At 34.9% G+C, this 24,627-nt stretch overlaps 2 protein-coding genes and 2 non-coding genes across 5 annotated transcripts in view; 3 read left to right on the top strand and 1 right to left on the bottom strand.

Moving 5' to 3' along the window:
• LOC121734510 overlaps positions 1–2,786 on the bottom strand; it is a 44,918-nt gene extending 42,132 nt beyond the window's left edge. The window contains exon 1 of one of the 2 annotated variants that reach the window (XM_042125134.1): positions 2,669–2,786. Coding sequence is in view for 1 of the 2 variants with exons in the window: in XM_042125133.1 (XP_041981067.1) it covers positions 2,140–2,165 (26 nt within the window). In the remaining variant the exon portion in view is untranslated. The other variant, XM_042125133.1, reaches the window with a different exon arrangement.
• Positions 2,787–5,002: 2,216 nt separating this feature from the next.
• The window catches only part of LOC121734399 (centrosomal protein of 120 kDa-like), a 38,829-nt gene continuing 19,204 nt past the window's right edge, over positions 5,003–24,627 (top strand). Inside the window, exons 1-13 of the mRNA XM_042125009.1 lie at positions 5,003–5,120; positions 5,334–5,481; positions 5,829–5,961; positions 6,365–6,475; positions 6,713–6,803; positions 7,824–7,972; positions 12,961–13,043; positions 13,677–13,816; positions 15,209–15,411; positions 15,825–15,976; positions 16,803–16,949; positions 18,937–19,001; positions 24,304–24,413. Coding sequence (XP_041980943.1) covers positions 5,069–5,120; positions 5,334–5,481; positions 5,829–5,961; positions 6,365–6,475; positions 6,713–6,803; positions 7,824–7,972; positions 12,961–13,043; positions 13,677–13,816; positions 15,209–15,411; positions 15,825–15,976; positions 16,803–16,949; positions 18,937–19,001; positions 24,304–24,413 — 1,584 coding nt within the window. The 5' untranslated portion in view covers positions 5,003–5,068. The remainder of the gene's footprint in view (positions 5,121–5,333; positions 5,482–5,828; positions 5,962–6,364; positions 6,476–6,712; positions 6,804–7,823; positions 7,973–12,960; positions 13,044–13,676; positions 13,817–15,208; positions 15,412–15,824; positions 15,977–16,802; positions 16,950–18,936; positions 19,002–24,303; positions 24,414–24,627) is intronic.
• Positions 18,512–18,630, top strand: LOC121734520. Its single transcript, XR_006036720.1, has one exon. It is a non-coding gene; the product is annotated as a 5S ribosomal RNA (ribosomal RNA).
• LOC121734545 lies at positions 18,702–18,820 on the top strand. The gene has a single exon (XR_006036742.1). It is a non-coding gene; the product is annotated as a 5S ribosomal RNA (ribosomal RNA).

Below are 24,627 nucleotides of genomic sequence, written 5' to 3'. Positions count from 1 at the left end.
GGATTTGCCTTGAGAGTTTAGGAAGTATATTTTAACAGTATCATATTTAATTATACTGCAACTGTTATCCTTCAGTTTAATATAACCGTAACTATTCCAAGTAGGAAAGGTATTGATTTCATTGTTGCAAAAACTTACGGTATTTTATAATGTTTTCGCAACTTTAAATGGATATATGCCTAACGGAATAAAATGCTAAAGAAATTGTAACCCAACCAAGCGAACTACGAATAACGTTAGTAATATTAAATATTTGTATAGTCTGAACTGTGAAGTGTTATATTTTTAACCACCGACAAAAAAAAGGGGTGTTATAAGTTTGACGTGTCTGTCTCTCTGTCTGTATACGTCTGTTTGTCTGTGTGTATCTGTCCTTGGCATCGTAGCATCCAAACGGGTGGACCGATTTTGATCTAGTTTTTAATTTTAAGACCCGTGCTTGCGAAAACCTAGGACAGAATTTGAATAATCTTGATCTCGAAGACGAAAAGACGCGTTTTCACGGTTGACGATGGGATAACTGCACACGTCGTAATAATTAAAATTCGTCACGAAGCTGATTACACGAAATAGAACTTAATCGACAAATAATTAAGGAAACAATCATAATGTTTATGCGCCCAGTCGCCGACAAACCTGGTGTACCACTTTCAGGCCTTCTTGTCATAGCAATTACTTACATCTAAAAATAGCTGCCCAATGTTGCTTGTTTTGTGAAATTGTGTATCTTTTTTTAAAATTTGCCTAAAATATATAACGATGGATGGATGAGGATGGGCAAAAATGTATAATAATAATAATAGCTCCCACACCGGTTTCGGTGACGGTGGTTTCATTGAAACCAGGTCAGATACGCAGGAGTAATTTTATAGTGCCCAAGTGTGTGCGCAGTACACAAGAGCACTCTGGGACGGAAGACCGATACGACCGGCGAGAGATCGGGCGCAGGACCGACTTTTTACATGCCCATGCGACGCATGGATCATCTTACTTGTCAGACAATCAGGTGATCAGCCTGCATTGTCCTAACCAAACTTGGAAATAACATGTTTCCAACGCGGGAATCCAACCCACGACCTCCGAGTCAAGAGCCGCGCTCTATACCACTAGACCACGGAGGCGTCTAAAATGTATAGGAATTAGGAAGTGTACAAACCACCTATAATTATTACTGTCAGAGGTATCTCATGAAAGCTCTTTTCTTGGATGTCATTTGTTATTATGGGGGCCAGTAAAGCCTCATATCACCATTTAAAGTTGAGAAAAGTTATAGCTAAAAGGAATCAGGGGAGCTTATTTATATCATTTCATAATTGTTAAAACCAGTACGCGCTGCACTGATGCCGTTCCGTACTCAGCAGTGGCGCGGCGGACAGATCGCTTCTGGGTTAGATTAGGTTAGGAGGCTAGCATAACCTAACCTAACCCTGGAGGCTGTTTTTTTTTCCGGTGTCAAATGCGTTGCGCATTCCCGACAGCCCGCGGCGGTGCATGCCGCGCCTGCTTCGAGTTTCAAGGTGTCCCGCTCGCGAAAGGCGTCTTACCGAGGCGTCGTGAATCGCTCGATTTCGGCAAAAATGGTATCGACTATCGATAATGCTCATCAACTTTTGACCCTTCTAACGATTGATGAATGACGATTGACCTGCTTGTCTAGATCATGCGACTGTGAACTGTTTCTTTAGTTGGTACAAAAAAAGTAGGTACATTACGAATTAAGATTGACGAAAATTTTACTGTAATAAACACACGCAAAGAAATGAACTTGGCTCTGATGGCTCGTATTTCTAAAAAGGTTCATTAATTTATTATGTAGAAGTTAAAACAAGGTACCTAGCTCATAGCTGTCTAGTTAGCTTTTGATAGAGACAGCGGACTACATGGTCTCAAAAGTAAATAAAAAAACTTAACTTACTAATGAAAAAAGTTTTGATAGGGGCACACGGTGTGCCCCTAACCGACGCTGGCTATGCCACTGCACAGTAGGTTCCTACTTTCGATAAAAATTCACAAGTCTCTATAAACTTTCAAATACTAGATAGAACAAAAGCAGGAAGGTAGGTAAAAGTAACTTTGTAACAAGTTTTAAAAAGTAATTCGTAATTTGTATCAAATGCGAAAACGTAGGTAAGTACTTACCGGCGCAGCCATTTAAAAACTCCCATTTCAGGAATATCCACTTTTAGAGTTTGTTTTCACTGCAATTCTATAAAATCACTTTTCTACAAACTTCTAAATCGAAGTTTTTCGAACACTGAACGTTACCGGCACATTGCTAATCGGAATAAAAAAAAGTCTAGCAACAATGACCGCCGATATATTGTGCGGTCAGACAAAACATCACGAACACAGCAATAGCGAGTTGAATTTAGTTTTTTGTACAAATTACTTTTCGTCGCGCTCCGATGATCCACTTCAGCCGCCTGCGACGCGCCGCGCCGCGCCGGTCGAGCCGCGAGTCGCGTTTCTTTCTCGTGTTGTCTGATTCACAGCAATGTGCAATGCGAACTGATTATAAAGAGTAAAGAGATTGGAGTTTCTACCGCGCACAAACTAACTGAGCACACATAATTCGCAAATTGTTTGGCAAAAAGTTAACGAACAAATGTAAAAGGGCAGAACGAAAATCTGATTTGAATAATGTGATTAAAAAATAACTACCCTCTACCGTTTTATATTAGACGTTTTCTCATCAGTATCTTTGTTGATTCTTCTCAACTTATATTCTTTTAAGAACTTCTTCACTAGATTATTTGTAAATTATTTTAATTTTGTAGTATTTTGACTTAAACTTTTTGTTTGTTTACATTTTTTATGAGAGAGAAAAAGACAGTCGACAAGTCTTCCCGGAAGTAGGACCGTGACGTCAGTTTAATATTGCCATAATTACAAATAATATGAAAATATCTGCATTTTTGCACACAAATGTGCAGATATTTATCAGATAGTATATCCCACAGGCCACAACATCATTTTGTGGTACACTTTACGGAAAAACTATTTTTTATTTATTTATGATTTAAAATTACACAGATTTTTGTTTGTAAGTGTTAAAAAATCACGTTTGCTTGTTAGTCACTTCCTTTTAATGCTGATTTAATGGTGAGAACCTGTCATTGGCTTTTTCTTTTTTCTATTCTTTAGCTACCTATTTAAGTAAAATTCTAAGCTGTTGGTTTTCTAATATGATCTATTTTTTTTATTGCATCGATATATTTCTGGATTTTTTATAAGTTTTTTTTTCTAATATTAAATAAATAAATATAGTAATTTTTATTTATGTATATTATGTAGATTGTAGATTGTATTACTTATCATCAGTTAGTCAAGGACCAAGGTATGACGACGCGAGCCCACACAAAGCTCGGCTCTTATCCAGTCATGGCCAGCGAAGTTAGCCCTCTGCTCTAGTGTATCCCACAACCTGTAATAATAATAATAAAACACTTTAATGCTCACAAAGTACATATTTTACATTTTGTGGTACATTTTACGGTGAAACTATCACGCCTATTGGTTTGTGCTTTAACATAGTAATTTTATATTTAAGTACATATATTATTATAATTTATAAATGTATAGATGTGTTACCATCAGTCAGACGAGGTGTGACGACGTGAAAAGTCACAAAGCTCGGCTTTTAGCTAGTTATTTAGTAATAAATACTAAATAGTGAGTAATATACAATGTGAAATACACGGCGGAGTACGGACTTAAAACACAGGGTAAAAACTAAAATACCTTCCTCTACAGCTAATACCTAAATATTTTCTCGGTCTGTTTGTTACGAAGTTTACATTTTCTTTGGCTCTGTTATAATTTTTTTCGGTTCCAACTTCCAGTCCAGCATATTTTCAAAAACGCTGCAAGCTGCATCATAACATCGTAACATAAATTATTATAAAAATAAAATAATATGGGCCGAAAAATTTGTGCCGTTAAAATCCTGAATAATCTGCCAAGTGCGATTCGGACTCGCGCATGAAGGGTTCCGTACCGTTATAGAGCAAAAATAGGCCAAAAATAAATTTTCATTTTATGTAAATAATATTAATAATTATGAAAGTACACATAAGTATATTTAAGGCTTTTGTAAAAATTTCAAGTGCCTACCTGTTGCCATTATTGATATCGAGCAAAAAAGGCCAAAAAAAATCACGTTTATTGTATGGGAGCCCCTCTTTAATATTAATATATATATTTTTTTTTGTTATAGCGGCAACAGTAATTATACACAATGTGTGAAAATTTCAGAAGTCTAGCTGTAGGCTTGTAGCGGTTCATGAGATGGCGACTGACAGACAGACAGACAGACAGGCAGCTAGACAGACGGACAGAAAATGAAGTCTTAGTACGAGTCCCGTTTTTACCCTTTGGGTACGGAACCCTAAAAATTGGGACCATTTCGGTTTTATACAGGGTATAACAAAAATGAGTGATAATACTTTAGGGTGTGTACCTGTTACTTGTAGAGAGTTCACTGTGAAAGTGGCAGCGCTGAAAGATGAAAAAAAAAATTATCTTTTGTATGGGCAAAAGCCCGAGCGTCACGAGTTTTCCCATACAAAAGTGAAAAAAAATTTTGGTCTTTCAGCGCTGCTACTTTCACAGTGAACTCTCTACAAGGAACACGTACATACCCTAAAATATTATCACTTATTTTTGTTACACCCTGTATAATGGCAGCGCCGCGTTCATTTCAAGCCTCAGCCTAATGAGGCCAATTAGTAATATGGCATATTCGTATTCATATTTCATATTATCCAATCGCAAAATATGACCATTTGCGATTCAGTCATAATTTATGGCCAAAAACCTTTAAAACTTATGGCAATATAAGGCGGATGTGACGTATTCTTTTTTTTTTTTCAACCGTCATTGTGCGAAAATGGTGTGAAATCAGTCAACTGTCAAAATCTAATGTCAAATGTCAATTGTGAACTGTCAACTTTGTTTTGAAATTTTGTTTGAAATTGGACTGGTTTGAAATTTTGAATTTGTTTGTATTGTGTTTACCATTTTATTTTATTTGCTTTACATGTATATTGTTTAATATAATGATATACTTATGGACGAACTAAAAGGTCCAACAATCCAAATAGTTTTAAATGTTAAAGAAGGTAAGCTCTTAATAAAAAAAATGTTAGATCACTTTTATAGTGATACTAGCTGTCCCGGTGAACTTTGTGTCACTTAAAAACCTTCCCTGGACTTCAAGGATTATTTTAAAACTAAAATTATCAGAATCGGTTCAGCATTATCGAGTTATATAACACAATTGAAAATACATTTTTATTTATATCGATTATAATATATATCTCTTATTTTTCTAGGACTTGGTTTCGGGTTCTTGAAATCGCCCTTCGTCGTGAGTGGCTCTCTGAACGGATATATTCTAGAAACTGATCCTGTAGTGCCTGGACATGCGCCGGTATTTGATGCAGAACTTGTGTGGGAAGCAGACAAACGTAGATTTCGAAGGTACTACTCGACCAAGCCAACTAAACGACTGTCAAATCATGCTATCTCGCACTTAGGCATTGCTAGCGACGTGCATAAGTGCGAGAGAGCAAGCTTTGACATTCGTCTAGTTGGCTTGGTCGAGTAGTACGATTAAACTTCTACAAATATTTTTTGTATAGTTTGTTTATATTGGATACATACTCATTCAGGCTCTGACCTATAGCTGCTATTCTCTTGCTTAATGTTGGCGTAGAAACAATTTTCGTGTGCAAGAGACAAACCACTATAGGCTCTCTTTAGACTCTACTGTGACACTGCAATAAATTTTCTGTATGCCCTGTTCATTTTATAATTATTAATTTCAGTTTAAGAGTTCAAAATGTGCCAGTAAAAGTGGAGGTCTTCACTCACCACACTGAAGGCAAGAAGGAGAAAGTGGGATATTTGTTACTGAGTTTGTTAGGAGCCCAGCCATGTCCAGCTTCAAGGAATGTAGATGTGAGTAAAGATGACTATTTAAAGAGCTGTTACAGGATGAAGAGAAATTTCTCCATTGAACTATGCTTGTATCATATTCCATATTGTGTCAGCCAGATACCATAAATATCTATTTATTGTATGACAGAAAGTAACATAGACGCCCACTATGTTACTTCAGTCATAAGTTGTATTACCTCTACATGCCTGGGATAACCTACAGTAAAGTCTTTTAAATGATACCAAGACTTTAAAGTTGTAAATGGCCACCAGTGCATAGTCAAGAAGCTTCTTAAGTTTTTGGCAAATAAAATATAATGATGTGAACTTTATGTCTAAAATCTCTATTAAGTAGCTATAGTAGTAAATGAGTTTTATTGTATAAACTATAAGGGTAAAATATAAAAAAAAACATGAATTACAGATAAAGCACACATGGCACAGGCTGCTTGGAGTCAAATCAGAGGGTAAATGTTGTCATCCTCAGCTTCTCATGAGTTTGTCTGTAGAGGACAGAATAAACACCCCTACACCAGTAAGTTTAAAAATTAAAAAATAAACCAACAAGTTTGACCACTAGTATACTTATGCAGTTTTCTATACTTTTGTTATTAAGAAAAGTTCAGTGATTATTCCAATTCATATGTGATAATTTAGAATTATTCAATGCAACCACATAGCCAGCTTTGAAGTTTTGAATATCCATTTAGGATAAACAATAAACCATATAAGCATAACACATAAAAATAATTTGCATTTCTTTAACTTTCAGCGTAATGATCTCCGTTTGTTTCATTGTAATGAGACAGCATATCCATCTGTACATGATCATGTATCATCGAGGCCTATGCTGCTAACATATGGTAAGACTTTTTATTACCACAGTAAAGAAGAATTGTATAAAATCCTACATGACACCCGCAACTCCGTTGCGCTAAAATTCGTGTATCGCGCGGGAACCGTACATTTTCCGGGATATAAAGTATACTATGTCCTTTCCCAGGATTCAAAGTATCTCTATACGAAATTTCAGCAAATTCGGTTCAGCGGCGTGATGAGATAACACTTAACAGACAGATAGACCAGAGACCTACTATCACATTTAAAATATTATGTATTAGTATGGATCTTTATTAACGCCTCCGTGGTTTAGTGGTTAGAGCGTGGCTCTCAACTCTGGAGGTTGTGGGTTCGAATCCCGCGTTGGAAACATGTTATTTCCAAGTTTGGGTAGGACAATGCAGGCTGATCACCTGGTTGTTGATTGTCTGACAAGTAAGATGATCCATGCGTTGGATGGGCATGTAAAAAATCGGTCCTGCGCCTGATCTCTCGCCAGTCGTGTCGGTCTTCTGTCACACTGGGTTATGAGAGTGAAAGGAAGAGAGAGTGCTCTTGTGTAATGCGCACACACTTTGGCTCTATAAAACTACACCTGCGTAACTATAGGTCTGGTTTCAATGAAACTGGCCACCGTCAATGAAACTGGTGTGGGAAGTATTATTATTATTATGGATCTTTATAAGTATTTTTTTTAATGAAAAACAGGGGCAAACGAGCAAACGGGTCACCTGATGGAAAGCAACTTCCGTCGCCCATGGACACTCGCAGCATCAGAAGAGCTGCAGGTGCGTTGCCGGCCTTTTAAGAGGGAATAGGGTAATCACTCGGCGAAACACAGCACAAGTGCTGTTTCATGCCGGTTTTCTGTGAGAACGTGGTATTTCTCCGGTCGAGCCGGCCCATTCCTGCCGAAGCATGGCTCTTCCAAGTATGTGTTAGTACTTATAAAGACAGCCACAGTCGGCTTATATGATTTATGATTTTATTTCTGTTTGTCACCATTTTCCATGATAGAACTTGACTGTTTTCTTATAATACAGAGGAATACATAGGAGAGAGCAAAAGAACAGTGTCAACACCAGAACTCCAACCAAAACTCATATGTGATGAAGGTCTAATTCAAATTGGAGATGGAAATGATTATTTTATTCTTGGCATTGTTATAGGATCAGTTGAAAATATAGATTTGGTATGTATTCTTGACTTATAAAATATATAAACTTCACTAAATAATAATAATTTCAATTTTTATATATATATATATATATATATATATATATATATATATATATATATATATATATATATATATATATATATATATATATATATATATATATATATATATATATATATATATATATTACTTCACTAAATAATAATAATTTCAATTTTTATTATTATACAATAATTAATCTAATAATATAGAATAAAAATATGTTACTGTAATTACTAGATAATTAAAAAGTTTATTATCTTATCTTATTATATCTTTAAACGAGCAATTCTTGTCTATATATATATATATATATATATATATATATATATATATATATATATATATATATATATATATATATATATATATATATATATAATTATAATGGGGTTGGCAACTGTCAAAGTGGCGCTGTAATAGCTTTTACCTTGTTTTTGTTTTATTGTATGGAAATTTCAAGGAATTTTCAATTATTTTAAATAAATAACATGCCTAAGATGTGTGAAGTCCCGTTTTGTAAAGAAATAGGTGCCCACAATTTCCCAAAAGATCCTAGTATGGCTAAGGTGTGGCTGAAAGCTATAAGAAGGAAAAACTTTAAGCCCCAAAGAAATTCAAAATTATGTCGTAAACATTTCCATGATTCCGACTTCCAAAACATAAGTATTTATACAGGTATGTTATTATTATAACTATATTTTGTATGTAAATCATATATATATAAGTAGACGTACCTAGTTTGTTTAGATATGGATGATTCTACAAAAATTGGGTAACTCGCTGTCACCAGTCAATATATTATGTACTTACATGTTTTTATAACATAAAATTATAATTTTAGGTCTCAAAAATCAACACAGATACCTGAAGAAGACGGCTATACCATCGATCTTTCCGTGGAGTAATAAAACACTCTCAGCAGAAGCTCAACAACGAGATCAACGCCTTATTAATAGAAATATTAGAAAAAACTTGTTTGAAGTGCATCAAACTGCTGTTACAACAGATTCCACTGAGTGTAGTTCGGGTTTATCTGGTCAAGAATATAATATAATTGAAAGTCTTCATTCTGAGTGTGATGATATATGTATAGAAGTTGAAGCAACAGAAGAAATAGAAGCAACAAACAACTTTTCAGAAATTGAAAGCGGTACTACTCATAGTAGTACCTATAGGTCTCTTGGCACACAAACAAGTGTAAGCTTAAGAATATTTTGTACTGATTTATTAGAAAGTGATGATTCATTAGTTATGTTTTACACTGGTCTAGAGAACTATTCAAAATTTATTTTGGTCTTAAACACGCTATTGCCTATGGCTAATAATTTGAAATATAGATGGAGTCAGGTAGTGGGTGTGTCCATTGAAGATCAATTTTTAATGTTACTTATAAAATTAAGGAGAAATAAACCAGACATAGAAATAGGGACTATGTTCAACATAAGCAAAACAGAAGTCTCTAATATAATTGTAACGTGGATACATTTTGTGCATGATATGTGGTCCCTAATTGATATTTGGCCAGAAAGGGATTTAGTGAACTATTATATGCCAAAATTATTTAAAAAAGAAAATAGTAGCACAAGAATAATTATTGATGCTACTGAAATACCTATCAACAAACCAAGCAATCACCTGTCTCAAAGAGCTACCTACAGCTCATACAAAAACAAAAATACTATTAAATTTTTAGTAGGCTCAACCCCAGGTGGTTTGTTTTGCTATTGTTCTCAAGGGTATGGTGGAGCAACAAGTGACCGTCAAATGATAGAGAGAAGTCCTTTAATAGATAAGTGTCAAGAAGGAGACTGTATTATGGCAGACAGGGGTTTTAATGTTCAAGACCTATTTGCAATAAAAAACATTTCTATTAACATACCTACTTTTTTAAAAGGCAAATCACAAATACCAGGGGTTTTGCTAAAACGTGACCAGAAGCTTGCAAGGCAACGTGTGCACATTGAGAGATTGATAGGATTAACAAAAACATACAAAATTTTACAAACATCATTAAACTCTTTTTATGTGCCTTTAGCATCAGAAATATTTTTTATTTGTTTTATGTTATGTAATTTTAGGGAATGTATTGTTGATAATAAAAAGTAAAAAATCAATGTATTTTTTTATTTATGTGATCTTATGTTATAACAGATAACTACTACCAAAACTAACAAAGTATTTATAAACATTGCTGTAATTCTGAAATAAAGGCTATATATTATTATTATTATGTTATAACAGAATGCTTTAGTCCATTTTCATCACATTGATGCTTTATAATTAACATAATATATTATAGATATAGCTAAATAATAAGTTTTTGTTTCTAATAACTAAACTTGGCAATTTGTGACTAAACTAATAACTAAACTAGTAAATGTGTATAGTTAGTAGAAACAAAACTTGTTTTCAGTTCGAACACAATGAGGTAGATGGTTCACTGACTGAAGATGTAGTGGGTAAACAAATTAAGAAATGTTTGTTTTTTGCATAAATTATGGCTTTAACCTGGAAAATGATTTTAAATAATAAAAAAAATCCACCCACGTCACGAATATTATGATTCGAATAATCAAGATAATTAAATACGTTTTTTTATTAAATCATAATCATTATATAAAAATTGATTAAAAATCGCAGCCTTAAAATAGTTATTATAAAAATCATCGACTTTTGTTAACATAGAGTTAATGAACTCGTCATTTCTTGAAATATGAATTACTTCTAAAGATTTATAAGTATAAACAATTAAATTACAATACAATCTACCTGTACAATAAAGCTGGCCTTGTATTTGGTAGTAATATGGGCTAGACTGCTTTAATGTGAGCATTTGACTTTGAGGGTCCTTTACAAGATATGGTACAGTAACAGGTGTAATGAATTCATTCCTTGAGGAAAATGGGCATTTTACCTCTATAATTGTCTCTTCTCCTAACAGTCCGTCGGGGCTAGCACCTAAATATGGCTTGTCTTTACTAATGAAAAGTCCACAAGGAATTACATTTAAATCATAAACAGCCATATATTGATTAAGTGCAATGGCTTCATTTAAAATGCCATGTGTCGTGGCCCTAGACGTAAATAATTGTTGATTTAATATTTGGTGGCAGTAACTTTTTTTTGAAGTATCTTTTAAATGACACACTGTGTGAAAATTACTTGCTGTAATTCGATACTTTCTTTCAGTAAGCCATTTAGGACAATTTTTTTGTCCCCTTGTTGTTTCTTCAATTTCAACTATGGTTTCATCATTAATATCATTTAAATTAAGTTTTTTTAATAGTTCTTCTTCAGGATCAAATTCAGTATATCTATGGTCAGATATAACTGCATAAGGGTTCGCTGGTTCATATAACTGTTTAATAGGCATTTTTGAATTTTGAAAATTTAAAACCAGATTTCTTATTTTGTTATTGTAACTATTTTTATCTACTTTTTGTATGGGGAAAGGACAAAATCTTTTTTTTGCCTTATTTCTAGGTAATTGGTGAGCTGCTATGGGAGAAGAAGTAAAACGTGTTTTGGGCATGTGAAAGTCTTGAAGTTTTTGGGTGCAGACTTGGTGTAAAAGTAATATTTTATTATGCACCATATGTTCCACTCCATGAAGCAGTACAGCAACATGCTTGCATTTTGCTTCTGTCCCACTTCCCGCCGGGCACTCACAGTTCGATTCCTGTGGTATTCCACTTTTGTGAAGCTTTAAATTCACTTCATACTGCAGCTGCTTCATAGTTTTCTTGCAATATCCTTTGATGAAGGTATTTTCCCCCACATTTGACACTCTTGCCAAAACAAGGTATCGGGACTCATACAATGCCTTAGCTTCTTTAATTTTCTTGTCATCACTAAAAAATTGTATAAAGTAAGTATATTAAGTATAATATTTGATTGAATTGTAATAAAAAACATTTGTAAGTACTTATGTACATGGGTTATGCGTACTTACAAGCAAAAATACTGTCGTATGTGAGTTTGGGTTAAATGAGGTAACAATGAAGTCGCATTTATGTCCCGATATGTCCTAACATCAGGAACTTCCATTGCATCGTCATCGGACTGATTCTCTGCACTTCCAAAATTAAAGTTCCGGTCGTAAAGTTCCAATCTACAAGGTGAAATAGATAAGAATAAATAACAACAACAGAAGTTACAATTTAAGCTCCAAATTAAATATTTACTTAATATTGTTACGTAACTTAAAAATATTTGTAAAAAGCTACACATTTTTTTCATTTTTTGGCTATAAGTACCTAATTTTATTGAAAAAAAATGCAAATCAAATATTTTGAGGTTATACCTTTCGACTAATTCTGCCTTTCTTCCTCTAAGCGATGCGCCTCTTTTCGTTAGCTCAGCTTTTAGTTCACTTACACGCCAAGACGAATACATAATGATTTTAATTTATTTAATACAGAAATTATGCAAAACTACTAAATTAAATTGTTGTTGTTGCTTGACACGATCATTGACAGGTAAAAGTTATGGTGGCGGCATCTACTAAAAGTTTCGACCGGCCTTCCCCATTGGAATCTCGGAATCTCGGCTCCAACGATTTTTATGAAATTTAGTATATAGGGGGTTTCGGGGGCGATCGATCTAGCTAGGAATGATTTTTTGAAAATGTCATTTTCATCAAATATCGAGTCGGTCAAATATAATAATAGTTTGGCGGTTTTTAGGATAAGGACATAATGTTGCAAAATAATGGAATAAAAAATTAAAAAAAAAAATAAAAAAAATATATTGCTATTTTGCTCATTTAGTAATATTACAATCAAGCTTCCTGCTTCTGTCTTATGTGTAAACGTGAACGCAATATATTTAGATAAGTCGCAATGAGAGATGTTACTCCATCTATAAAAATACTTGAATTGGGTCAAGATAAAAAACAACCGCACTTTTATAATATTCTTAATTGTAATAATCTATAATATGACATTTCTATTTTCTAGTTGCTGCCATCAAGTGAAAGACAGAGTGATACTCAAGTTGCAGTGTCTTATACAGTTTTTACACACAATATCACAACTGACAGGTATATCTTTTAGATTTAACTGCTCTGATAGTAATTAATAGGAATAAAAATATATAACATGTAGCCTTCGATCACTAATATACATGTAGCCATACTTTATTCAAGAGATAAAACAGAATTTAAAGTAAAATATAATTTTAAGGATTATTTGCACTATGTCTAAACATCTGTGTAATGTTAAAATTGACCAAGCTGTGATCTGTCTACGGGCTCCCATACATAACTGCGAATTCGCATCGCATTGCAAATATCTGCGACAAAACTCATAATAAAAATGACATTACGATTCGCTGTTATGTATGGCAGCCCTAAAGAGGATGATAAATTACATCATTCAGGGCCTGTTTCACCACTTCCTGATAAGTCTATCCACCAATTAACTTGACAGATCAAGTATGGAGAATCTGTCAAAAAAGTTGTGAATAGCCTATTAGGCACTTTATTAGAAAGTGGTGAAACAGGCCCTCGTTCTACTATCATCTTATGATATACTACAACTATAGTAAGGTCAGGGTATAGGTCTCTGTGGATAATTATTTATTCTTCTCCTGACTGGAAATAAGCTCTATTTAAATACTGGAACTGCAAAACTTTTCGTTCCGTAATAACTAATAATATATCTATGTGTTTCAGCGTATCCGTGAAGCGATCAGCCGCTGCGGTGAATGTCCGCACGTCGCTGCGGCTGCGGTCGTCGCTGCCGCATCTCGCGCGGTACTTAGCCGACTGCCCGCACTTGGTCGTTACAGTACGGACACAGGACAGTGATATAGGTGTGTTGGTTTAGACTTTAGAGTTTAGGCTCTAGTAGTATATTATAAGCATGTGACAAGAATTTAGAAAGAACCTGTTTCCTATCATGCGTGTCATCGCCCGCGCGCGGATACGGTTCGCATGAAAGTTGCCAACATCCTATAATTTCATAGATATGTTGTCACCCGTATTTAGAATAGAATAGAATAAACGTTTATTTGCAGCTAAAACTATAGAAATACATAAATTATAAATTAAAGAAATAAGAATAAAAAATATAAAATCGTTGAATTATTATCATAAAAATATCATTATATATATATAAAATCGTTGAATTATTAGCCGCAAATTGGACCAAGCTCGGCAGTGTTGGCACACCCAGCAGGTAACCAACGCCGGACTTCCGCTTGACCCATTCCATGACCTCACAGCCGTTCCAACCTTTTAGTGACACAAGTCTTAAATAATATTATGAATAACTCAAATCACTATTTAAAAACAATAATATACAATCAACTTTAAGTAAACATATTTCACCAATCATAAAATATAACTAAGAAGTAATAATTAAATAAAAAAAAAAAAAACAATTAAATTCATTTCAATCTTACTAACAATTATTATTACATTAATTAAAATTTATTAATCCAGGACATTATAAATATCTATTCCAATTTCTAATATTATTATAATTGTGAATAAAACCTATTGCATTATATTTACAGAAAATAAAATTTTAATTAAGTACATAAAAAAAAAAGTAAAAAAAAATATATATATATATATAAAACTGCATAGTATACACAAAACAAAAAGTAGACGAAGTAGATAACGACAAGACTTCAAAATATTTTGACAGTGACATAATATGACAGTTCTATAAGTTAAAACAACAATAATATTACAAACATTGAACTTTGATTATGTATAATAAGATGATACATCCATGAATTAAACTAAATATTATTAAAATAATTAAAAGTGTTGAAAAATAAATATAATATTATAACAGAATATAAAAACATTATTAGGAAACAACAGTATTACAAGGAATATATTTAGACCCGCATGCGGATGACAACACGCATGACAGGCAAATGGCGCTTCTATTTTCTGTAAGACTATTGTCAAGCTTATGAGCCAAGGCAATGTCTTGGGAAGAAGCACACCAACCATCGGTTCAAACGGTGGAAGTTTTGTAAGATTGTAGGATGTAGGAGCCTTTATGAGACTGTACACGTATGACGTCATACGTGTTGCTTCTTTGAGCCCATCGTTTTATATATGTCGCAGTCATCTGGTTTAATCTTCCATTCGATTGCAACGTATTGACGAGTTGTCCTTTAGTTATTCAATTAAAGGGTGTCATTCAATGAAAAGTAATTTGAACAACCCTTATTTATATTTTTCAGGAATCTGCAGCTTGGACCTCCGTAAGCTAATACCGAGCGATGACGTCACCGACTTCACAAAGTTCTGTGACCGAGACAAGACGTTGACGATACACGAGAGATGTTTTCTAATGCGCGTCCACAGCGGCTCGGAGAGCAGTCGCCGGCCGTATATAGATGTGGACTTGAGTTTACAGTATATGGCCGGGAAAGCGGTTGCACAGGTATGTTGTAATTTTGTATACATAGTTATATAATTGTTTTTGTGAACCGTGAAAAAACGCGAAGTTGAAAAGATAGATAAATAAAATATATTAGATAGTTATTTTGCTTATGGTGCTATGTGACATTTTTGTAATAATTACATTTAATGTTAAACCGAATCCAAACCGAATATAATAGAATACTCTAAAGAATAGTTATGCGCAACGATTATGCTGCGAACTACTTTCGCTAATTCGAAACTGAAAAGTTGATTATTTATTTGACACGTTCCTGCACGGTCCCTATTGAATAAAAAAGTTAAAAATTCACTTATAATGAGAGTATGTTTTCATTCTCATGTAGCAAAAGATACATTTCTCGTTCAGTACAATAAACGAGAAGGATTATAAAAGTAACTTGGAAAACTTTTCAGAAGTGTACAGTGAAGTCAGCTCGGAGTGCGACGCAGCTGCGGAGCGACCGCGGCGCTGCGGACGTGCGGACAAGCGGCAGCCACACGCACCTGCCAGCCGCCGACAACATGACTGCCAACACGAATATATTATCTGATACTAACACTAACAGGTTTGTTGCGATAACATGACCGTCTACACGAGTATACTAGCCAATAATGATGGGTACTTTTAAGTTATGATAGATCTATATTTTTTGCAGTTATGATAGTGCCTTATAGACCTACTTAACTTAAAAACTAACAATAATTATTAACCCATCAATCCCTAAGCGGCACCCGGGTGCCGCATAACAATTGAAAAGCTATTGTGTCTGCGATTCCCACGATCGAGGTATTTACAGAGTTATATGCTATTAGCATGCCTGATGCCACCTTGCGAAGTCGCCTGAATCGACATTGCGCCTTTGCGTCAGGGCGGCGTTGCTATTGGTTAATGTCGTATCATAGCTTTTTTATTCAGTATGATCAATGCCTTTTCTTTCGTGAATCTTGTAGTAAAGAAGACAAACTGTGTAAATAATAATAAGTTTAGTAAAGAGGAAGTACTGTGTACATAATATTACATTTAATTAGTTAGACGTGAGAGAGCTATGCTTCGGCACGAATGGGTCGGCTAGACCGGAGAAATACCATGTTCTCACAGAAAACCGGTGTGAAACAGCGCTTGCGCTGTGTTTCGCTGAGTGAGTTTACCGGAGGCCCAATCCCCTATCCTATTCCTTTCCCTACCCTCCCCTATTCCCTTCCCATCCCTACCCTATTCCCTCTTAAAAGGCCGGCAACGCACCTGCAGCTCTTCTGATGCTGCGAGTGTCCATGGGCGACGGAAGTTGCTTTCCATCAGGTGACCCGTTTGCTCGTTTGCCCCGAATTTAATTATTTCGTAAAAAAAAATTTGCAAAGAAATAATAATTTCTGTTAAAATCACAATTACAGATATACGAACGCTGCGGGCGACGCGATACAAACGAGCGAGATAGCCGACATGATACGCAAGATGTACGAGTCGTTTACTACAAGCAGGAAGTTAGAAGTCCCCAGACCAGTAAATGTGGAGATACAAGTTGAACCTGTAGTTGTTGAGTAAGTGGCAATAAGGCATACTGCTAACCTATAACAAAAAGTAGTTATACTAACTAGCAAATATTTATTTGCATGTGTGCTATGTTTTGTACTATGTACATCTTCATTTGATTTGTGTAGATGTAGTCTGTTTTGTCTTTGTCTGTCACTCTCGTGTCTCAAGTGACGGAGTATTGCAATACAAATATCCGAAACAAAACCGTCTAACGGCTGTTCCCAATATTCAATCTATCTCTGGTTTGACAAACAACCGATCGCAGCTAACATTGAATTGACATAAAATATATGTCTCTGATGTCTCATGTGAGCTATTCCTATCTCTAGTAGGGCAAAACCAGAGATATATCAAATATTGGGAACGGCCGTAATAGACGAAACTGCCCAGATAATATAAGCCTAATGCATGTTGACAGTTTCGAGATAGTTATTTTTTTTAAATATAATATTGCTGTAACTTACAACACTCTCAGTCTGATATATAAAGTTAATATACCTAGCGGAATAGAGAAACAAAGGCCTGAGCAAGAGAGATGTCACTATCAGTAACACTGCGTGGTAAAAAGAGACGTGTGATTCATGACAGCAGCACTCTTTTTTGACGTCCAGTCGGCACGTGCCGCACGTTGACAATTTAATCTCATAGAATTCAGCGGAATGACAGCGAAGATTTCGAGCATGGTGATTGGTCAATTCGGCACCGCTAAGTTCCGCTCCGCTTCAGTGGAAACGCAGCCTAAGGGACCTATCAGACAGAAAGAGTTCACGCGGTTAAAGTTCAAGTGGTTTCTGCGTTCTTTATGTTGTTACACAGAAGGCATTCTAACGCGGTCAGACGCCCCCTGTATGAGTATTTCGATATAACGCAACACAAAGAACGCAAAACTCACCGCTTGAACGCTTATGTCAAGTACTCACTTACGGTTTTGCTCGATCGAGCAATAACATCGAGCAAAACCTGCGGCTTGGGATTTCGTCCACACATTCAGTATTGCTCGATAGTTTTGTTCTAAATCGATTTATTTATTTCCATCGAGCCGGTTCGATGCGAGCCTTCGAGCTGTGAGTTTTGCGGTTACAGTAATTATTGCTCGATTTGGAGTAAAACTATCGAGCAAAACTGCATGTGAGTACTTAGCTTTAAGCGCGTGACCGCTCTCTGTGTGATAGGTCCACCTAAATACCACATAGCAAACAGATAAATTTTATATTTTTTTTAATGTGCCCGTTGCAATTTTATCATTGTTGGCTTTTTTTTGGTGTATTTTATGTTTTTTTGTTTTTTCTTTATTAAATAAGGGGGCAAACGAGCAAACGGGTCACCTGATGGTAAGCAACTACCGTCGCCCATGGACACTCGCAACATCAGAAGACCTGCAGGTGCGTTGCCGGCCTTTTAAGAGGGTATACGCTCTTTCCTTGAAGGTTTGCAGGTCGTATCGGTCCGGAAAAACTGCTGGTGACAGTTCATTCCAGAGTTTTGCAGTTACTCTACTAAATATGTCGATGTTATACTCTATGTATAACATCGACATATTTAGTAGAGTCGTTTGCGCTCAGTGTTCGCCAACGTCCATACCACGTTGAATACACCGGTTCTCGTCCGATCACCGAAGTTAAGCAACGTCGGGCGCGGTTAGTACTTGGATGGGTGACCGCCTGGGAATACCGCGTGATGTTGGCTTTTTGTTGGTATATTTTATGTTGCTTAGTGTATAACATCGACATCAGTAGAGTCGTTTGCGCTCAGCGTTCGCCAACGTCCATACCACGTTGAATACACCGGTTCTCGTCCGGTCACCGAAGTTAAGCAACGTCGGGCGCGGTTAGTACTTGGATGGGTGACCGCCTGGGAATACCGCGTGATGTTGGCTTTTTGCTTTGTATCGCGGTATTTTGATGTAGATACGAGATGACGATTACGACACATCGTAAAGTTTTTGTAAAAAAAAATCTCTATGCTTATTCGATAAATTTTATCTTGTTTTAGAGAACCGGTCAAATTGACGAGAAGCACAACCAACTCAACAAAGTGTGTTGGAAATGATGAAAGCGGTCAGTATATCCGTCAATTTTTAAATATTTACAAAAAGTTTGTGATGCGCGCTATCCCAAACTGCAGTATGATAAACATATTATGCTATTATGTATTTTCTTGTTTATTCAATCCTACTGCTGATAATAATAGCCCACTGTAAAATTTTGGAGGTTTATTTGTTAGAGTTTATTTATGCTTTTGAAATGCTAATTCCAAAACATAAACCAATAAAAAAAACTGTTGAATGTCATTAATTTTGCGACATCATATTTAGTTGGGGAGGGGAAGAGGGGATTTTGGGAGTAGCTCGAGCGTGTCAGATTAAGCTTGCCTAGGCTTCCGATATGTGTCTAGTTATCATGGCATAGAAATCAGATTTCTCACGTGGTGGGTACTTATTTTTTTTAAATATTGAAATGTCGTCGGATCTGTCAGATTAGGAAAGGGGATGTTTAGTATACCCCAAAGAAGCTTCCATATAAAGCACTGACGATTCAAAGGTTAGATAAGCCTGTAGGGACATTTTAAAATATAAAAAAATAAAGCTTCATATTTTCATAACTAAGTTTCGCAGATATTTTATTTTGCTTTAAACCAGGCCTGTCCCACTCGCGCGTTTAGGTATCGAACTGTAAGTACCCCTTTAAAGGGGCAGATCACAAGGGACTCACAAGCGAGCGGTGACGCGCGCGCAAGATTTTTTTGTCGCATATATCTACGTAGTACGTACTGATTTAACCGCTGCGACGTAAGCGTTATTAATCTGATAAATATAAACAATTAAAAAAAGTCAAAGAAATATTTCAATAAAGTAATTTAAGACTTTAAAATACAAAAAAAGATAAAAAAAATACACAAACATAGCAAATAAACCAATTTGTTACAAACAAACCGCATACTACACTTAAATAAATACAAGTTACTATGTTTAAGTTGTAAAAAAATCCTGACCAGCTCCTACACTATAATCGTAAATAAAACTATTATAAAATGTACGTTGGGTTACTAAAATTTGATTAATAGTATAAAAAGTATGCTATTAGTAGCTATATAGTAATTAAAAGAAGATTATTTTATTTTCTAAAAGGTGACAATCTTGATTTCGTCAGAAAGGGTGCCTCTTACGCGATAGAAAGAGAGCGTACATGTAGGCAAATATAATGGGGAAGAAAACTGTCAAATAGTTCATTGTAGAGGGCGCCAATAGTTTGTTACAGGGTAAACGTCAAACTCCGTTCAAAACTGTCATATTTCGAAGAAATTTTATTTTATTTTAATAATGGGTCGGTGTGTGGCTTTTCAATGTAATGAAATAGGTTCGCACAAATTTCCTTCTAATCCCACCCTAAGAAGAAAATGGGAAAGAGCTTTGAGAAGAGTAAACTTCAAGGTATCCGATTATTCTAGGTTATGCAGTAAGCATTTCAAAGATACTGATTTTGAAACGATTTCTAAAGAAACAGGTGTGTACATAATAAAATAGGTATACAGTATCAAATGTCTTGTTTCGTGGTCGTCATGTGGATAATATTATTATTCTTTAAATATTGCATTGTAAGTGATCATAACCATTTTACATTTTGTAAGTATTTGGCTTTTTTTTGTAGGTTTTCCACTTCAACGTAAATTTCTGAAGAAATCTGCCATACCCACGATATTTTCTTGGAACACTTCGTCAGACCCCGGCGGTTCTTCTTTGCGAGCTGAACGTTTGAAAAGAAGAAATACTAAGCGTTGCTTAATACCCAGTACTGTCGTATCAACTACAATAGATGAGCCCTTATTAGACAATGCTTGTACTGAAATTTCAACGGACCAAGATTATGCTCATGAGGTTGTAATTTCATGTATGCGTGATGAAGACGGTGAAGACATTAATCCTTCTGTAGAATCTATTAAAAATACAGAACATCAATCAACACAAACATCAACTTTCTGCAGGATATTTGTACTTGAGGACTTGCTGATTGACAATCAGGCAATCCATTTTTATACTGGTTTAGAAAACGAAAAAAAATTTAGATTAGTATTAAGTACATTGTGCCCTATGGCATACAATTTGAAGTACAAGGGAAGTCAAGTCATTAATATATCAGTAGAAGATCAATTCTTATTAATGCTAATTAAATTAAGAAGAAATAAATGTGATTACGAACTATCAAAATTTTTTGGTATAAGTAAAACATTAGTGTCAAATATATTTGTAACCTGGCTTAATTTTACATATTATGACATGTGGTCACTTATTGATATTTGGCCTGAAAGAAAGTTAGTTGACTATTATATGCCCCAACAGTTTAAGAAATGCTACGCAAATACAAGATTGATAATAGATGGAACTGAAATACCAATTACAAAACCGAAGAACCCAACATCTCAGCAAGCTACATTTAGTTCATATAAAAACAAAAATACTATAAAATTTCTGGTAGGTGCTACTCCTGGGGGCTTGTTTAGCTACTGCTCTGAGGGTTATGGTGGCTCAACTTCAGACAGACAAATGATTGAAAGAAGTGATTTACTTGAAAAATGTGAACCCAATGACAGTATTATGGCAGATCGTGGATTCAATGTGCAAGATATATTTGCAGCAAAAGATATTGGTATAAACATTCCCACATTTTTAAAAGGGAAGTCTCAATTACGAGGCATAACAGTAAAACGGGATAGACTTTTAGCTAGTCAACGAGTTCATATTGAACGGTTAATAGGTCTAAGTAAGACTTTTAGGATATTAAAATCGGATTTAAATCCTTATTATGTACCACTACTTTCTAGAATTTTCTTTGTGTGTATAATGCTATGTAACTTTAGGGAAGGTATTGTAAATAAACAAAAAATGTTGATTTACATAATGTTTTATTTATAATTTCTATAAATATACTTATTAAATACTGCATCTTTGAAGTAATTGTCATAGAAATTTATCAACACTTTGAGCATATTTTTTATGAATTCTTCATCTCTACTTATAAAAATAACCTTTATATCTTTAAATGTATATATAATCAAATTACAAAATTTTTTATTAGTGACTAATAATTGTCCCTGAATTTGGTAATAATATATACATGTCTTCTTAAGACCTAATTCTCCATTTAAATTACATAAATAAGGCACTGTTCTATCATTTATTTCTTGGTTCCTGCTTGCATAGGGACATTTGACTTCAATGATAGTTTCATCTCCTAATAGGCCATCTGGAGAAGCTCCCAAAAATGGATATTTTTCAGACAAAAATAAGCCACAGTTTTGAACTTCAAGTCCATATAGCTCCATATACATATTTAAAGCAACAGGCTCATTTATTATGCCATGATTTGTAGCACGTGATGTAAAATGTGTTTTTGGTGTCAACATTTGTTCTGCGAAAGATCTTTGCCTGTGGGCAGTAAGATGGCACACCGTGTGGAAATTGCTGGCAGTAATTCGGTCTTGTCTTTTTTCATGCCACATTTTATTAGTGGACTGTCCTCTTGTCATTAATTCTATCTGTTTTATTTTTTCACAACTGACATTTTTCAATAGGAGACTTTCCAACAATGTCTCCCTTGGGTCTTTAACATAAATGTGGTCATTAATAATAGCGAAAGGATTTGCAGGCCCATACCTTTGTTTAAGTGGCATTGAACTACTAGTATCTGCAATACATATATTTCTCACTTTAGCATTGTATTCTTCTTTACAAATATCCATTTCATAAGGGTGAAAAATAATATTTGATAGCCTTCGCTTTGATGGCAATCTGTCTGCTTTCAATGGAGATGCAGTAAATAGTTTCCTTGGTTGATGGAATGTCTGCAACTTTTGAGTGCATACTACATCCAACAACACAATTTTTTCTCTGTACATGTGCTCTACAGCAAACATAACCACAGCTACATGTTTGCAGTGGGCTTCCTTGCCACTTCCTACGGCACATTCACATGCACACTCTTCTATTGTGCCATTATGTTGAAGTTTTATGTTGACTTCATATTGAAGTTTCTTCATGGATGCTTTACACAAACCTTTAACATAAGTCCATTCTCCAACAATACATGATCGTAAGACCAAAAGATATCTATTTTCATACATGCTAAATCCATCATCAGTCTTCTTATTAAATCTGAAATACATAATATTCAATAAGTCAGTCAGTCATCTATATCTTTGGCAAATTTAGAATCAAGTAGTAATATAAAGCTAGAAATATACGACATTAAGCCTGAGTGAAGCTACTATTGCTCAGTTCAGAAACAAGTAAAAATAATCTTCTTTTCGTATTACCTATATTTTGACTAAGTACATAATATTCTATCTTACCTTGAAAAATATAAATGTATATGTTGTCTGGTCAGAGAAGGCAGTAATGTGTTACTATTCACATCTCGATATTCTCCTTCATGTGGTAACTCCATCTGTGGCTCTGGGCTGTTTTGTCTACTAGCTATGTTCTCAAAATTAAAATTACGATCGTATGCCTCTAATCTGCAATAAAGAATAAATGTTTAGTCCTTCATTCATAAATGTGAGGTTATATTATTATTATAAGTTTTAAATACTTTAAACGTATTCTGCTGGCTTTCTTTATAAAGTTTAGGTGTGTAATAAAAACTAGCGTAACACAGCAAGTTTGTTCAAGGCTGGGGAACGGTAACAAACAAATAATTGAACTTACCTTGCAACCAGCTCGGCTTTCTTTCCTTGTTGCGAGGCACCCCTATTTTTCAGTTCTCTTTTCAATTCTGCTATTCTCCAGGTAGAATACATATTGAATAACTTGTATTTACGACAAAAAAGTGTCTTGACAGTATAACCGCTATAAAAACACGATAATCTCGTCGAGTGCTTTTTTGACGTTTGGCACCAATGTAACAAACACACAGCGCCGCCTGGCGGAAAAGTTTCTAGTGAACTTCCCCATTGTAGGCACCTAGCACTGCGCGGTTGGAATTTGAACTTTATAGTATCATATCATGAGTTGTTATTTTTTTAAACGGGTTTCATGAGTGGGAATTCTGTTGGTACTACTAATATATATTTTGTGTCTAAACTAAATGATTTAGTCCTTGTTGTCTAAAATATATTTATAATTTACGTAAATAAACAATTTTCAGAATATATTTTCTTTTTCAAAACGTTAAAATGGCTGCAGTTTCTGAACCCACCGCTAAAAATAAAAAACGCTCTCCTTATTTTTTTATCAGCTTTACCTAATGTACAAAACCTACTAGGTATCCATGACGCTCGAGTGACTACAATAATAGCACCCTCCCCTCCTCTACTAATTGTATTTCTAATCTAAAACGTCTATAATTATGTTCTATTTATTTGCAGTGGAAGTAAAAACTACTTTACCTCAAGAGGAACGCGTTGCGTTGATGCAAAAATACGTCGCAGAACTGGAAGATTGGAAAGAGAAACAACAGGAACTGTTCAAGTGTCAGGTATCCAAAATAGTCAGATAATGTAGAGTCTTTTACCCTACATATTTTCATGCCGGCGCCAGACATAGCTTCACTTGTTTGAACACTTATTTGAAGATTTTGCAAAACTTTGAAAACACATTTGCAGGGCCCCCGTAAGGGCTACTGGCGCCTGTGTGCAAAAAAAGGATTTTGGCGCCCCTTTAAGCAAATTTTTGGGACCTTGATTTTGGCG

Source organism: Aricia agestis, chromosome 15 (assembly GCF_905147365.1).
Source record: "Aricia agestis chromosome 15, ilAriAges1.1, whole genome shotgun sequence".
Classification (NCBI taxonomy): domain Eukaryota; kingdom Metazoa; phylum Arthropoda; class Insecta; order Lepidoptera; family Lycaenidae; genus Aricia; species Aricia agestis.
This window is presented reverse-complemented; position numbering and strand designations above follow the sequence as displayed.